General features: G+C 37.2%; 1 protein-coding gene across 1 annotated transcript; it reads right to left on the reverse strand.

Annotated features, from left to right (window-relative positions):
- Positions 1 to 4,484: 4,484 nt before the first annotated feature.
- On the reverse strand, positions 4,485 to 14,890 carry LOC112295386 (copper-transporting ATPase PAA1, chloroplastic). The gene is made up of 24 exons (XM_024546900.3): positions 14,565 to 14,890; positions 13,814 to 14,068; positions 13,614 to 13,667; positions 13,208 to 13,370; positions 12,934 to 12,965; positions 12,518 to 12,779; positions 11,494 to 11,891; positions 10,776 to 10,985; positions 10,544 to 10,597; positions 10,219 to 10,384; positions 9,902 to 9,985; positions 9,304 to 9,584; positions 8,859 to 9,092; positions 8,539 to 8,637; positions 8,108 to 8,257; positions 7,586 to 7,732; positions 7,217 to 7,267; positions 6,672 to 6,941; positions 6,456 to 6,553; positions 6,231 to 6,301; positions 5,862 to 6,034; positions 5,509 to 5,712; positions 5,230 to 5,310; positions 4,485 to 4,961 (listed from the first exon to the last, which is right to left on the reverse strand). The coding sequence occupies exons 1-24, from the start codon at positions 14,784 to 14,786 to the stop codon at positions 4,644 to 4,646; spliced, it is 4,077 nt and encodes a 1,358-aa protein (XP_024402668.2). The 5' UTR covers positions 14,787 to 14,890; the 3' UTR covers positions 4,485 to 4,643.
- Between the last annotated feature and the right edge of the window lie 775 nt (positions 14,891 to 15,665).

Below are 15,665 nucleotides of genomic sequence, written 5' to 3' on the forward strand. Positions count from 1 at the left end.
ATTTCATAGTAAAGGTCTTATTTCCTCCTCAAATGCCTTAGCTTGTTTTATAATAGAATTTTTTTAATACCAAAAAATCACAAAGTCTTAGCTTTGTTAGATTCAAGAGCCTCTGCCTCTTTTATAAACAAAGATTTTGTCAAAAAATAAGAGATATTATTAATCAAAGAAATTAAATCCATACATATAGAAGTCATAGATGGTTGTTTGCTATCTTTTGGAGATGTTACCCATGATATTATTTCTTTAGATGTAAAAATTAAAGATCATAATAGTATAGTAATATTTAATATAATAATAAAATAAGACTAATCTATCTTAAGAGTCTAAGACTTTTTTAATCCACAACTACATAAAACTTCATCACAAAGTAGGATAAAATAGACTAGAACAAAATTGAGCAAAATTAAATAGAATAAGACACAAAAAACAAAATTATGCAAATAAAAATAAAATAAAACAAAATTGAATAAAAAGGTGGAAAATCAAACTTTAATAAGAAAAAAATTCTAAAGTTATACTTGACCAGATGCCTAAAATGCCTTGGCTAGTCCTATTTATACTTTGTTCTAGTATCATAGATTTTTTAGAATGTTCCTAGATAATGGATCACATTTAAATAACTGTCATAAATTCCTTTTAGAAGATTCTATGGTATTTTCCACCTAGATAACCGCCTTAAGCTCTTTCTAGAATGTTTTATGGTAGATCCTATATGGTTTAATAATCTAACTTCAATTCTAAAAACTTCCATAATTTCTTAAGCATGGTTTCAATTATCTATCCTTGTATATCAATAATAAAAATATCTTATCTATACCCTATTATAAATAAGATCTCCATCTAATTTTATTATTTTAAAATTATAATCCTCAAATAGATTTGATTTTTTATAATCTTAATTTTTTTAGTACTTTAACCAAAATCCTATTAGTCAAATAAAAATATATAAGTCTAATATATCTAAATCTTTATTGGTAGGTGTAATATCTTTTATGTATGCTGCAAAAGAAGGATCATCTTTTATTATATTTTCCATGCCTAATTTTGATGGTAGAAAGATGTCAAGAAATATTCCTAGTCAATATTAAGATATGCAAAATATTTTTGAAAAGAAGAATGTACATATTCTTCTAAAGCACAGTCCTTATGATTGTTCTATCGATCTTCAAGCATAAGCTCAACCACCATTTGGACCAATCTATAATCTATCATAAAACAAGTTGGTTATACTTAAAGAATACATTGATGAAAATTTGGCTAAGAATTTCATATGCCATTCTAAATCTCTAACTGAGGCTTTTATCTTATTTGTGAAGAAAAAAGATAGATCTTTGTAAATATGTGTAGAATATCAAAGACTCAAAAAAATCAACATCAAGAATAAGTATCTTCTATCTTTGATTTGAAGACTTCTTTATCAATTCAATGAAGCAAAGATCTATACAAAAATAGATCTACGAGAAGCATATAATTTGGTACATATTAAAGAAAGAAATGAATGGAAAACTATGTTTCAAACCAAATATGGCCATTTTGAATATAATGTCATGCCTTTTGGTCTCATGAATGTATTAGCTACTTTTCAACATCTAATAAATGATATTTTTCTTGAATTTCTTGATGATTTTATCATCTATTATTTAGACGACATCTTAATCTACTCTAAGAACACAAAAAAATATGAAGTTTATGTTTGTCATGTATTAAAAAAACTTAGAGATTTAGGATTATATGCCAAGTTAGAAAAGTGAGTATTCTACACTACTTAAGTTGACTTCTTAGGATACATCATTTCAAACAAAAGACTAATGATGGATCCAAAGAACGTTTAGAATATCATGGATTGAAAGATTTCAAGAATAGTAAGAGATGTGTAATGCTTTTTGAGCTTTGCTAATTACTTTTGGATCTTTATGAAGAATTTTTTTCAAGTTGTAACTCTACTTACATGTTTGACTTGTAAAGACAAATTTAAGTGGAGTAAAGAAGCCAAAGCATTGTTTGATGCTTTAAAAAAAGAATTTATTTTTGTACCAATATTATATTCTATTATCTTTACCAAGGTATTTTTCATGGAAATAGATGCATTAGAATTTGCCTTAGATGTAATATTGTGATAAATAGGAGCAGATAACAAACTCCATTTAATAGCTTTTTATTTCAAAATATTTTTAGTAGTTGAGATTAATTATAAGATCCTTGACAAAAAGCTCTTCATAATTGTGGTTTCATTTTAAAAATGGTATCATTATCTAGAAGGCACTTTTATTCCAATCATTGTGTATACAGACTACATGAACTTCTAGTATTTCATGTCAACACATATTTTAAATTGTCACTAAGCTTGTTGGAATATTTCTTTATCGAGATTTGATTTTAAGATTATTTATCGACTTAAAAAATAATAAGGTTTATTGGATGCCTTTTTTAGATATTCTTATCTTGCACCAACTAGAGTATTTTCACTTTTGAACAATAAAATCAACATTGATTGTTGATTCAACCTTTGTCATGTAAATTCAATTAAGTATGTCTTTTGATCGTCTTATCTACGATATCAAGAATAATTCTTTCAAGTCTCATGATACTTTCAAATTTGTGTTCAAGAACAATCTATTCTATTTCAAGGGACAATTATATATTTCAAATGGTAGGACATGATTATGTGTTCTTTAAATTCGTAATGACTTTCTAACAGTCAGATATTTTGGATACAATAAGACTTTGGAGCTAATATCAAGAGATTTTTGGTGGCTTTAAATATGGAAGGCAATCATAGGCTTTATACAATCATATAATATTTATTCAAGATCCAAAACTCCTCACCATCGATCTTATGGAATTCTTTAGCTATTATCTATTCCAGAATAACTATAGACTTTGATTTCTATGGATTTGTTATCACGAATCTTCTAATTTCAAGTTTATAAGATTCTATATTTGTGATAGTAGATCATTTTATCAAGATAGAATATTTTTTATTATGTTCAAAATCTATCGAAAGTAAAGAAACGACTAAGCTTTTTTTTGACAACATCTATCACTATCATGGATTGTCCAAGGATATTATATCAAATAAGGCAACTCAATTTATATCAAGATTTTGGAGAATCCTTTTCAAGATTTTAAAAGTGGATATAAAGCTTTTTTTAATTGTTCATCCTCAAAGTGATGGACAAACAAAATAAGTGAATTAAGTTCTATAATAGTATTTGAGATGTATCATCAATTATCATTAAGATAATCAACCAATTCTTTTTTTATTAGTAGAGTTTACATACAATAATTCAATACATTCTTTTATTGAATATATATATATATATATATATATATATATATATTTCAATTATGGTTATCATCCATGACTTGATACTTTTGACCTTTCAAAAAGTGATAATCTTGCGACAGAAGATTTGACAAATCATTTGTCAGAGTTACATGCAACAGTAAAGGCATAATTAAACGAAGCTCAAGAACGATGAAAGATCAATGTGGATGCCTATTGTAAAGAACAACAATTCAAAGTAAAAAATAAAGTATGGTTATTCCATCGTAATATCAAGATTACTTGTCCTTCTGAGAAATTGGACTATTATAGGCTTGGACATTTTCCTATTTGTAGACAAGTCAATCCTATTGCTTATCAATTACATCTATCAAAGTTTTATGCTAAAAAAAAGTTGTTAAGTATGATTTTTAAAAAGTATAAATTACAAAAATAAATTCAAATTCAATATGATTAAAGTTAAAATATGACATTTATGTAATGGCTTTATAGATCTATATTAAAATATATAATATTCTATTATTTTTATAATTTTTACTTTATTCAAATTTTTACAAATTTATAAAATAAATAAATATATATATATATATATATATGAAGAATCAAGATCAATTTTTATGTCATGATATAAAAATGTCATGTCTATTATGATAGATATTTTATGACAATATAATACCAAAATATTAAAAAAAAGTTTTACTATTTATTAAACTTCATATTAATATGCCATAGTTTCACATTTAATTGACAATGATAATACATTAATATTGAATACGATGGTTATTTTGTGGTTCTATTAATACATAGAATTTAAATGTTCATAGTGGGAAAGATATTTAAATTCAGATCTCTTAACAAAATTTGATTGAACCATGTTGTTAAATCCTCATGTATTATTAAATATACATCTTTCATGAAATTAATAATATATTTTTACAAGTGCGATATTTTAATTTACAGGTATATACAAAACTATAAAAAAATTAAACCATGGTTATGTTTTTTACAATAAAGTTTTGAAGTTCTTTATACTTGTCAACTCAAAAAATAGTTTTATATTTTTAAAGATTATAAAATTATTTGAATGAAATCTTCAAATTATAATTTCATTCTTTTAATTAATTTTAATTTTGAAGATCTCTACGTGAAAAATTCTAAATTTGATATTCAAAATAATGAAAATATTATAGTAATATTATTAAAATATTTTTTTTACTATTTATTTCTGTAGTCTTTTTATTATTCCATATTAATACAAAATTTATTTGGAAAATTAAGATAAAGAACCGTCTGATATCTCACATGTGAGATGCTAGATACACCTACCAAGGATTAAGACCAGGTTGCTATGAGATCAGTGAAAATACTTGGCACTTCGTTCCAGGGAATCCAATCCCAACTCAACGTCTTCGTCTTGAGATCGTTCAAACTCCTGTTGAGTAGAATTTCCGTTTGGTATGGATGCAACATGCTGTGATGGATCTGCTGACCTCCGTGAGGAGCTCAAAGAATTTTTCATATTGGAAGAAGGCCGTGAAAATTCCAGCTGGAGCAGCAATGAATTTGCCATGACACCCAAAGAGCTTATACCCATGAGTGCACCCGCAATTGATGGAGTAAGCATTATATTGGCTGAAGGCAGCAGAGCACCTGCAGCGAGTGGTAGTCCCACCTGGTATAAAAGAAAACACGGAAATTAGAGTTGCTTAAACTCGTGTTTAAATCAATTGTTTTCGAGGCCGACCATTCTATGAAGCACGCCAAGTCAGAATTAAATATTCGGTTTGTCCTTGGATCATATGCGGAAGCCCAAAAGAACACAAACAGAACTCCATGCAGTCTTTAAGAATCAAACGAAATTTCCATACCAACTGCCATACTTACATCCTTGTGGATAGGAATGACCAACAATGTATAGAATTGCAGATGTATTGACTTACAATGTTGTATATGAATGCCCACCAAAGATTCTGCTTGATTTTCTTAAGCGTTAACCGGCTCAATTCGATAGCATCAACAACCTGCACAATCTCATAGTTGTAACCTGGGAAGGCATTTTTTAAGCATTGCATAAAAAGAGAACTGACAGCAACAAGATCAGACCTGGATACAGAACGCAATGTAAGATTTCACTAAGAGCATGTAAAAGACGCCAATTTTGCAGACACTCAAAGTAGACGTTGGAGACGAAGTAAAACCTCACAAACTATTTCACAAACCTGACTCAGTTTGTCTCCCATAAGAACTATTGATGCAACTTCACTAGCTGCTCCAACTCCACCTGCCATAGCAATACCAACTTGAGCTTGAGCTAATGCTGCAGCATCATTCACACCATCCCCAACCATTGCCACGAATCTTTTCTCCGATTGTAATTGTCTTATAAAGTCTTCTTTTTCAGACGGCTTCACTCCAGCATAGACCTAAAACATTGCATTCAGAATTAATAATAACAACTACAATATCGAGCACACATATTAGGCGGGAGATTTATCTGGAGAGGCAAGATGAGAATGCAACCTTAATCATTAAATCAATACTGAAGATGCTGGAGGTCAATGCAGTGGCAAACCTTATTCCAATCGATGCCCACTTTCGCAGCTACAGCTTTAGCAGCCTCCAGTTTGTCCCCGGACAGTATAGACGTTTTAATGCCCATCCAATGAAGGGTTTCAATGGTAGCCTTTGCATCGTCCCTCACTTCATCGATCATTGTGATAGCTCCCACGACCTTATCATCCACACCTATCAGAAAGAACATAATAAGCCAAGTAGGACTGCCCATACATATATTGCCGAACTCATTTCAAAGATTCAAGAACCAATTCTTGGGCCAGTCATTTACAAACCCTACAAGACAAAATAAAAAATTGAGCCACTTAGAGCACTGGTACAGACTAAAAGGACTCAAATCTTCGAATTAGAATTAATGTGAACTCACCCACATAGACAACAGTCTGCCCTTGCGTCGCAGCCCCTGTAAATTCCGGAGGTACTCTTTCCACTCCAGATCTATAGAAAGCAAAGTCAACCAATGAGTTGGCACTCTACTTTCCTCGGTTCGAATTGAGATAAAAGGCAGTAAGAAAGGATTGTAGATTCAATCGGTAAGTAACAAATCTCAGGCTTCAAGACCGTTCGCAACGGAAACGCAACTGTGACATACCTTTGTAGCCATTCTAACGTGCCTACAGATACAAGCTTTCCTTCAATAATAGCTTTTGCTCCACTGCCTGGTTCCTGCTCAAACGTAGACTCTTCGGCCTGCACAATGTACAAATAACTGAGTAAAGCAATAAGAGATATCGGATCAAAGAAACAGAGAAGTATAGAAGCAGCGCTTCACTCGAAGTCAAATACATGCCACCATATATGCACATACCACTGCTTGACGGCAACCATAACTTGTAGCTGCCTGCACTAGTGCTTTAGCAATGGGGTGAGATGTTGCTCTCTCCACACCAGCAGCAAATGCCAGTAACTCTTTTTCAGACCACGTGCTACTGTTGCAAATCACGTTCTTGACAACAGGCCGACCAACTGTAAGCGTCCCCGTCTTGTCAAACACAATAGTATCAATAGATGACACTTTTTCCAAAACGTCTCCGCCCCTTATAAGCAGACCTCTCCGTGCCCCCAGGGATGTACCAACCTGGTGAAAAAACATGACTGCCATCAACAATGCATGCAACATACACGCAATAGAATTTTCATAAGCGATATAAACATAATATGCTTTCTCACACTTCGACCTTATAAATTCTTGTCTGCGCTTTTCAGATTATGTTCTTCGTAAGTCGCTCATTGTAATTCATGGTCCATGATCCAGCCATAGCCCAAGAATACTAGGATTGTTAAGACTTGGACGTTTCAATTACATAAAATTTCACGCACAGGATCAAATGCATATCCCTGCTAATTGCATACCAGAACGGCTGTTGGAGTCGCAAGTCCAAGGGCACAAGGGCAGGCAATGACCTGAAAATCGACGGCACAAAATATGATCAAATGAAAACCCTGCTCATTTAATGTGACTCAAATCAAACAATAAGAAATCATAACGCTCCAAACAGCCTGAACGGTGATCTATCAACAATATCGTCAAAAAGTGCAATTAACAATCTCGTCAAAAGGATTTTCATTCCAATCCAGTGCATTGGATTGCTAGCTTCAATTACTAAAACACTACCCGGAATAAGAATGGTTTTAAACATTTCTACACAGTTCTCAGAACAACTGTGTAGAGATGTTAGCAATTTTTAGCCAAGGTCAGCAAAGGTTGGCGAGCTTCAATACCAAAACATTACACGCCAACTGAAAGCCAAGCAATAATGGCCCACCAGTTGGCACAACTGCTGGGAATAACACAGGTCCAAACATGGTCCAAAAGACAAATGTAGCTCCGGAGAGTGCCATGACCCCATAACAAAATCGACCTGCAACCTGCACGCGGTACATGTTATCAATAAAACTAATTTCAAATGACTACCTCATGCAAAAATAAGAGCCAGAAATGCGAAGAAATACCACACAACCTATAAGAAAAAGAGAGACCCTTGTAAGCTGCGCAAAGCATTTAAGGTAACTATCATGGTTTGATGTCACACGAACAGCCCACTTCAAGAGAAAATAAGAGGGAATGCATCATTATACGATTAGTACTACAGCTAAAGAGGTTTGAAACGATAACCATCTTGAAAAACCTTCTTCACAACTCATGTGACTTGTACCTCACTTCTTCATTTGGTCAAAGGATGAAATGCTCCAGTGATTGAGTTGGCTTGAACTAAGTTCAATCAATCAAGTAATCAGATTTACCTTGTCAGCAAGCCGTTGCACAGGAGCTTCTCTTGTCTGAGCGTCCTCCACCATACGAATAATATCATTCATAACGGTATCACCACCGGCTCTTTTTGCTTGAACTGTAATAGTGCCATTATGATTGACAGTTCCAGCTGTGACTTCATCCTTAAGGAGCAAAACATACAGAATAAGCTCTATTGGACCTTAGATATACATGTTCTATATTTAGCGGAGACTTCTGAATAAACGCACAGCGTAAAATTAAATGATTTTGATTGTAGCAAGAACATGAGGTTCAACATTGCCCTTCATAAAGGAGAGGATACACTACAGTCCAAAGAACAAGTAACACAAACAGGCCAAAGACAGTTATGAATTCTTTATTATTATTATTATTATTATTATTATTCTTATTAAAAAGGAAAACAAAAAGGAAAATTACTTACTCTAAATTGTTTCAAAACAGGCAGGGGCTCTCCTGTAAGACTGGACTCGTCGACGGTGCTCTTTCCTGACTTGACCACACCATCAACTGGAATTCGATCCTGTTATGACACACTTGTGAGTACCACATGTAGCAATTCTGTCCTACGAAAAGCACAACACTATCGTAGATGCGAAACTGCCACTACCTGTAAGTGAACACTACAAGCAATACCTCTAAGGAGCATAAAAGATTAAATCGCTAAATGATAAAATAGGATAAAACCACAGTATAAAATCACCATTAAAAACTTCACTCTCTTCAGTGCTTAGAAAAGCATACCCCAGGCAACACAACAACTGCGTCTCCAATTGATAGACTATCACAGGGAACATTCATAGTAGTTGGATGGCCATCGTTGTCTTGCCCTATGAGTAGGCGTGCTTCTGAGGGCAACACGTTAAGAAGGACAGTCATATCACTACTAGACTGAAGCTTTGCTCTCTCCTCCACTGCTCTTCCCAGTAGCACAAATGCTAGGAGCATCACTGGCTCCTCAAAAAATGCTTGCCATCCCTGAATGAACATTGACCAAACAGCAATGCTTCGATTAAGTCGCAATGCAAAATACAAACAAATTCTGAACTGGCATTTTGAAACATCTGCTTAGGTTCTCGGAAATAGCAGATAGTGCAAGCACATACGATATGCACTACTACAAAAGATGACTAAATTAAAGTGTTAATCAAACGGTTAGAAAGCGTGAGCTACAGCACAAGAATTATACCAATTTGGGTAATAGAGTTGCAGCAGTGCTAACAGCGAATGATGACACTGCTCCCAGTCCAACAAGGGTATTCATATTGGGCGATCCCCTCCAAAGGCTCTTCCACCCATCCACTAATAGCTTGCGTCCAGGTCCAATCAAAGCAACCAGTGACAAAGCTGCGTGGAATCCAGTGGAGTGTAACATATGAAGCCATGATGGATCTAATTGCCCAATAAAATGATGACTGTGGCCCACCAAGCAAAATGCAGCAAGAGTCCATGCAACTGCTAGCCTTCGTCCTGTACCAATATTCACCCAACAAGCTTATGAAGCCAAACAGGTAAAAACCAGGTGCAGATAGTTAACAACAATGCAACCATTGGAAACAAGCACACTAATTCAGTTGGGAAACCACTCCTACTAAAGAAAAATATAGCGCAAATAATTTGGTCCACAAGAATGTCCCAACTCCAACTATACGATGGAATACAAAAAATAGATAGGAAGTCCTACACATACAGAGAATATACAACTCTTACAGAACATAAAGATCATCATTTTATTACTTAATTTCACAAAAGGAACCAAACATAGCAGTTGAACATGTGCAAAATACCACTGTCTTTCAGCTTAGCGAGTCTTTCTTCACGTTTACGAAGTGCCGCAGGCAAAGCCACACCTCTACCCTTCTCGGCTTGCTCTGGAAACAAGAATACTCAATAAGAAATAAAGCTTTACCAAGCATTCTTAACAAAAAGATTCACTTCGGATTGAAGAATGTGCAGTACATTCATGCTGACCGAAAAAGATCCTCGTACAGTTGCTTCCTGTATTGCCTGAACAACACTTGAACTACTCAATGACAGGGTAACAGCGGAGAAGGTGGCAGAATATGTAACTGCTTTCAAATATTCTTAGACATAACGATCATACCTTCTCGAGGGCAAGATTTGTAACCGCAACTCGTCAAGTGATTAGCTAAAGATTCCGCAAGTCGACGCTTAATCTTTTCCCATCCATTTTTCCCCACAGACTCCGAGGTTACTTTTACTTGTGCAGTCTCCGTCGCTAAGTTGACAGCTACTCCTGTCACTTGTGGCTACCAATGGTAGCACCACCAATCCACTTTAATACTAGATTTAAGTAAAGGTTAAGACTGTTTCTCGAGTGGTATCTAAGAATACAGCAAACACTTGATGGAGATTCATATATACTTTCTCACATATATGTGAAATAGAACAAGAATGAGAGGAAGTACTTGTAATTCCAATATCCTTTTCACAGAAGAAGCACAACCACCACACGACATTCCCTGCATATACAAGATATAGTATTGATAATCAGAGATCATTGACCAGAATAAAACTTTCCACAATACACAAGAGAATGGCTCACTTGGTGATGATTTCGAAAAGTATCAATTTATGTTCAGATGCACAGAACAAGTGCAAGTGGAGGGGTTTGAGATTTTTTTTAATAAAGCTACTCACTCCAACATCCAGAACGAATACATCCTCCGCATGAGGTGCTAATACTTCAGTGCCAAATGCCACATTTGAGGCATCGCCTGCGGCTGGCGCAAAAAAACCATCACTACCTCCACCTCCCGTGCTAGTACTGAGAGCCTTAGAAATGTTTCCATTACCAAGTTTGCTCTGGCAGCGACAAGGCCTGTTACTTCTTGCTGCAAGCAACCCCAACTAAGACAAACGAAAAAAACCATGTCAGCAATGAAGAGCCTCAATCCTCCAATTCAATATCTTAGAGCATATGCAATCTCGAAGCAAAATAATCCTGATACATAAGTGATTCGTCTACAACGCTTAGTTCTGGACTATTAGTTCTGGACGATGCGGGATCTCAAGAGAAAATCCTTACCAGTGACAGGAATCGAGAAAGATAAACTCAACAGAAGCATTCAATAATAAAAATGTAGCGAAAAACCATGTGCCGCCACTTGTATCCTAGTTGACTTGCTACAAGAATGCCATCTTCGTCGAGCTGAGCATCAATGTTTGAATCCGGAACAGGATGATAGTTCAAATCAATCGTCGTAATAGATTAAATGTATTCATCCTTAACTGGATCGACCAGCCTGAGATTGACATCTTCATGTACTTGGATGAGCAATAGCAATCTTCAAGCAAGTCTAGGATTTAGTGAACGCTAAGCTCTCCGTACTAAAGATTTGAAGAGCTTTCATAATACCTGTAGTTGCCACAAATTTGGGCCTTGACCATTGAGCCACTTAGAGCCTTGTCGAAGAGGCAATTTGCCGGAGACCGCAAGACCAGGCTGTTGACGATTCTGCTCAGGGATGCCTGAGGATGCCCTAAACAAGGCTCCATTGGACACAATTCGAGCAGCACCCAACTGAAGGGGCCATCGTGCGATTTTCAAGTGCACCGGAACTACTCGCTTCCCAAAGAGAATTTCCGAGAAGAGCATCGACGGCAGCGCCACAGAACGCGCCAAGCGCAGAGCAGCTATGGCCGAAGCCGGCCCTTTCGCAGCTGCTCTGCACTGGCATGTCCCCGCGCAGGGACTCATCGCCAGGCTTACAAATATTCCGAAGATTACCCACACATCGAATCCGCGACGGGATTCTCACACCACTTAACAACGATCAACACTTCAACTTCGTAAATAGCTTGCTCCTCACCAAAAACTCCGCCGACTTACTGCACCGCCCATTAAATCGAGGTGCTACAGAGTGATCAAACAGTATGGATGCAACTAATCGATCGGTTCCACTTACGGCAACAAACGTCGCAGCCTCCAAGAAACAGTTGACAAGGTTATGAATCTTCGATAGTACATTGCTGAGTAGACAGTACAACAGAACCTTGAATTCTCCAGATGATTGTCCTCGCTCGTGTGAGATTCATATCATTTGTTTATTGTGCATCGGGAACAAGAGGCGCCAGGGATGGTCAAACGAGATAACTGTTTGCATTCGCTGCGTTTAATCTTCGGAAGATTTGTAGGCTCGAGTCCAGGTAATCTCCACGGAAATTGTTCCAGGTCCCTGTTAGGATTCATCGAGATTCCGCTTCCCTCACTTTGACACATTTTTTCGCATCTTTTGAGACATGTAATCCTTTACGACATGATACGATAGATGTATGTAAAAATATAAAAACCCCACCAAATGGTTTGGTAGGGAGAGCACGAAAATATTCGTAAAAGATCCCGTAATGTCATTCCACTGACAAAGGCAAGTGATTTTCACCATTTCGTGATAAAAGTAAACTTTGCAAGGCTGGTGTGTAAGCTGAATGTATTGACAAATGGACTGCGGTTTGCCATCCGCGTTTAACAGGATGACAGTAGGTGTCATACCAAGCGATGTCATTCTCCAGGGAAGTTCCTATCCATACGTACTCTTCTAAACCACGGCCGCAGATGTTATCACACAATGCCTCAACGACTACAACACTTGAGGATTGTGGCTTGAGATGCAGTGTTCCTAGTGAACTACTCAATGCATGACACTGAAATGAATTGGTTACCGCAACCATGTGAGAAAAACTACACCTCGCGCGAAAGCGAGAGCATCATCTAGCTACAATCACATGTTATGAACTCTGTTTGACAGCATTTGGCTTGGAAGAAATGCAGATGTCTTCAGATGATTCTTTGAAGTCAGGCTGTGGATGCTATAGTGGCACCTTCTTGCTCTGCACACAGAGATGCTCAAGAATGAGTAAAGCAAGTAGGTTGTGTTCTACACAAACTTCACATGCCGATAGTGACCAAGTCGAATCTTTTGCTTCTCCCTTCTTTCCTGTGTATTATTGATTTATATAAAAGATTCAAACCCTGGTTTATAAGTGATTGAGGCACAGTTACTTGTTAAAGTGGGGGAATTCAAGTCTTCCCCATAGCCACCTTGCATGGCGGTATCCAGGTTTGAACATACCTCGGAGACTGGAGTTGAAGCCGCAACTAGTCAGATGCTCAGCCAAGGATTCACCAAGTTGACGCTTGATAGACTCCCACTCATTTGAATCGACAGGATCCGTAATTACTTGCACTGCTGCCGTTTTTGCCGCTAAATCTACAGTTGCTTCTTTCACTTGTGGCTGGCATTGCAAACACCAACATATCAAAACCTAGCTGTTAAAAGAGGCATCACTTTCCTTTGTGTTGCGAATATTCAAGTTGATATATACACAACAGTTTTGGAGGCTTGTCCTAGTCGTAGGAAAGATGAATCAATTTATCTGCTTAACTTAGGTCTTAACCTTCATCTTCATTTTGTTCAAATATCGAACAACTAAATTCAGGAACCATTATGAATTAAGATAGAAATTGTAAGAAAATACCTGAGCTTCTAGTATCCTTTTAACCTTTCCAGAGCAGCCTCCACAAGACATCCCCTGCAAGTACCAGGACAATGCTAAACTATCAGTGGCAAGAAAACAGTGGCCCTTCTGTCCAGAACGAAAATACAAAAGAGGAATGAAAAAAACGACGTGCAAGTTCTACAATGGTACAGGAAAAAGGGGTTCAGGGATCGATTTACTCCAACTTGAAGATAGATGACATCTTCTGTAATTAAGATCAATGCTTCATCGTCAGATGTTGCAAACAAGGTCTCGCCCGCAGCTGGCACGGCAGACCCATCCCCTCCTCCGCCCCCGCCTCCGCCAAACCCCCATCCACCAAATCCTTTATTCCCGCCTCCCGAGACAAAACTGAAAATATCGGATATGCTTGCAACTCCAGCGACACGCTTGCAGTTGATTGGGGTAGTGCTTTTAGACGCAAGAAAACCCATCTGCGGACAAAGAAAAAGAGAACGTTACGAAACTAGTCGCGAGCATGACAGACACAGAGCACGTGAAACCATAGTGTGACAAAAATTCGGATGACCAGCTTGAACAATGAAACAAAAATCCACAGCAATGGTCGATTCCCCTGCATTGAATGTATCTCGACATAGCCGCTAAAGCCTAAGACGGATAAAGAGTTATGAAATCACCACCACTCCCTATACCAAACACCTGCTGAAGGTGTCCAAGGGCTCCGAGTAACCACCCTTTAGCAATCCACTTGTCTTCTTGGCTAGAGTAGCTAGTCTAATCCCAAAGAGAGAAAAATTCCGGTTACTAGTTTCCAAGGTCAAATTCAAAACCGGGTTTGAGCAGCGAAGAAGAAAAGAAAAGATAAAAAACAATACTAACTTCACGACTCATATTTCCTTGGAGCTGTATGACCACCCACAACATACACGAAGGTTACAAAATACGAAAAGAAGGGAGCCATTTCAATACCTGCTGCTGAAATTGTGAGCATTGGTTGATTACCCAGTTCCCTCCCCGAGCAGCAGACGCCGTGCTGTTAGCAACAGCGACGACATGACCGTGATGCTTGAGCGTTGGGGATGGAGCTGCAAATCCACGACCTCCGCAGCGTGAAAAGACCTCCCCACCACTCAGCTGCAGGGGCAAGGTTGCAGAGGAAACCGTCGATGGCGACGCCATAGACTGCGCCATGGGTAGAGGAGAGCTCAGCTGAAGGCCAAACTGGGCAAGATCAACGGTTGTGAGAGCAGACTCAGGAATTCATCGCCAGCTGATATCCAAGGAACGGCCCGAAAACTTACTCGCATAGCCAAGTGCTGGTCGACATCGCTGCTCAAAAAGACAGCAGGGTGATCTGTAGGATGCGAATTTTCGCGGCAAAGGGGGTGGGGCGAGGGTAGGGGGAGATAGCTCATCCGCAGGATTACCACAGAAAAATTGGGCTGCAATGGATCACCTGAAAAAGGGGGGCGAGGAGAGAAGAATCATCATCCTCCTCCTCCTCCTCCTCCTCCGCATCGACAACGCAAGACAGACAGACTGACAGACTTACACACTCTCTCTCACGCACACGCATCTCTCATTTCTCATTTCCCTTCGCGGCACCGAGCTCGCTGCGAGCGCGGTGTGGATGAATGAGTGGATGGATGGATGGGTGGGTGGGTGGGTGGGTGGGTGGATGTTCCCTTTACTCTGTCCGTTGGATGATCTGCGTCCATTCACTCTTCGTCCATCCCTCAGTGTCCTGGAGGGGGGGGGGGGAGGTGGGGCTTGTCCCAAAGTGGTTGAATATTGTGGATATACTTTGTATCAAAGTTCACCAAGCATAGTTGAGATTTTACAGCTGAGATTCAACACTACATTTGTGTTATATTATATTTATTTGGTGTAAAAAATATTTTTTAATAGTTTAAAAATATTTGTTTAATTCATAGTATTATTGAAATATATAATTATATTTTAAATTTTGCAATTAAAATTGCATCTATACAAAATAAAGCTTATTTACTTTAATAATAATTTTACTAAAATATATATATATATATATATATATATATATATATATATACA

Source organism: Physcomitrium patens, chromosome 18 (genome assembly GCF_059467195.1).
Source record: "Physcomitrium patens ecotype Gransden chromosome 18, ASM5946719v1, whole genome shotgun sequence".
NCBI lineage: Eukaryota > Viridiplantae > Streptophyta > Bryopsida > Funariales > Funariaceae > Physcomitrium > Physcomitrium patens.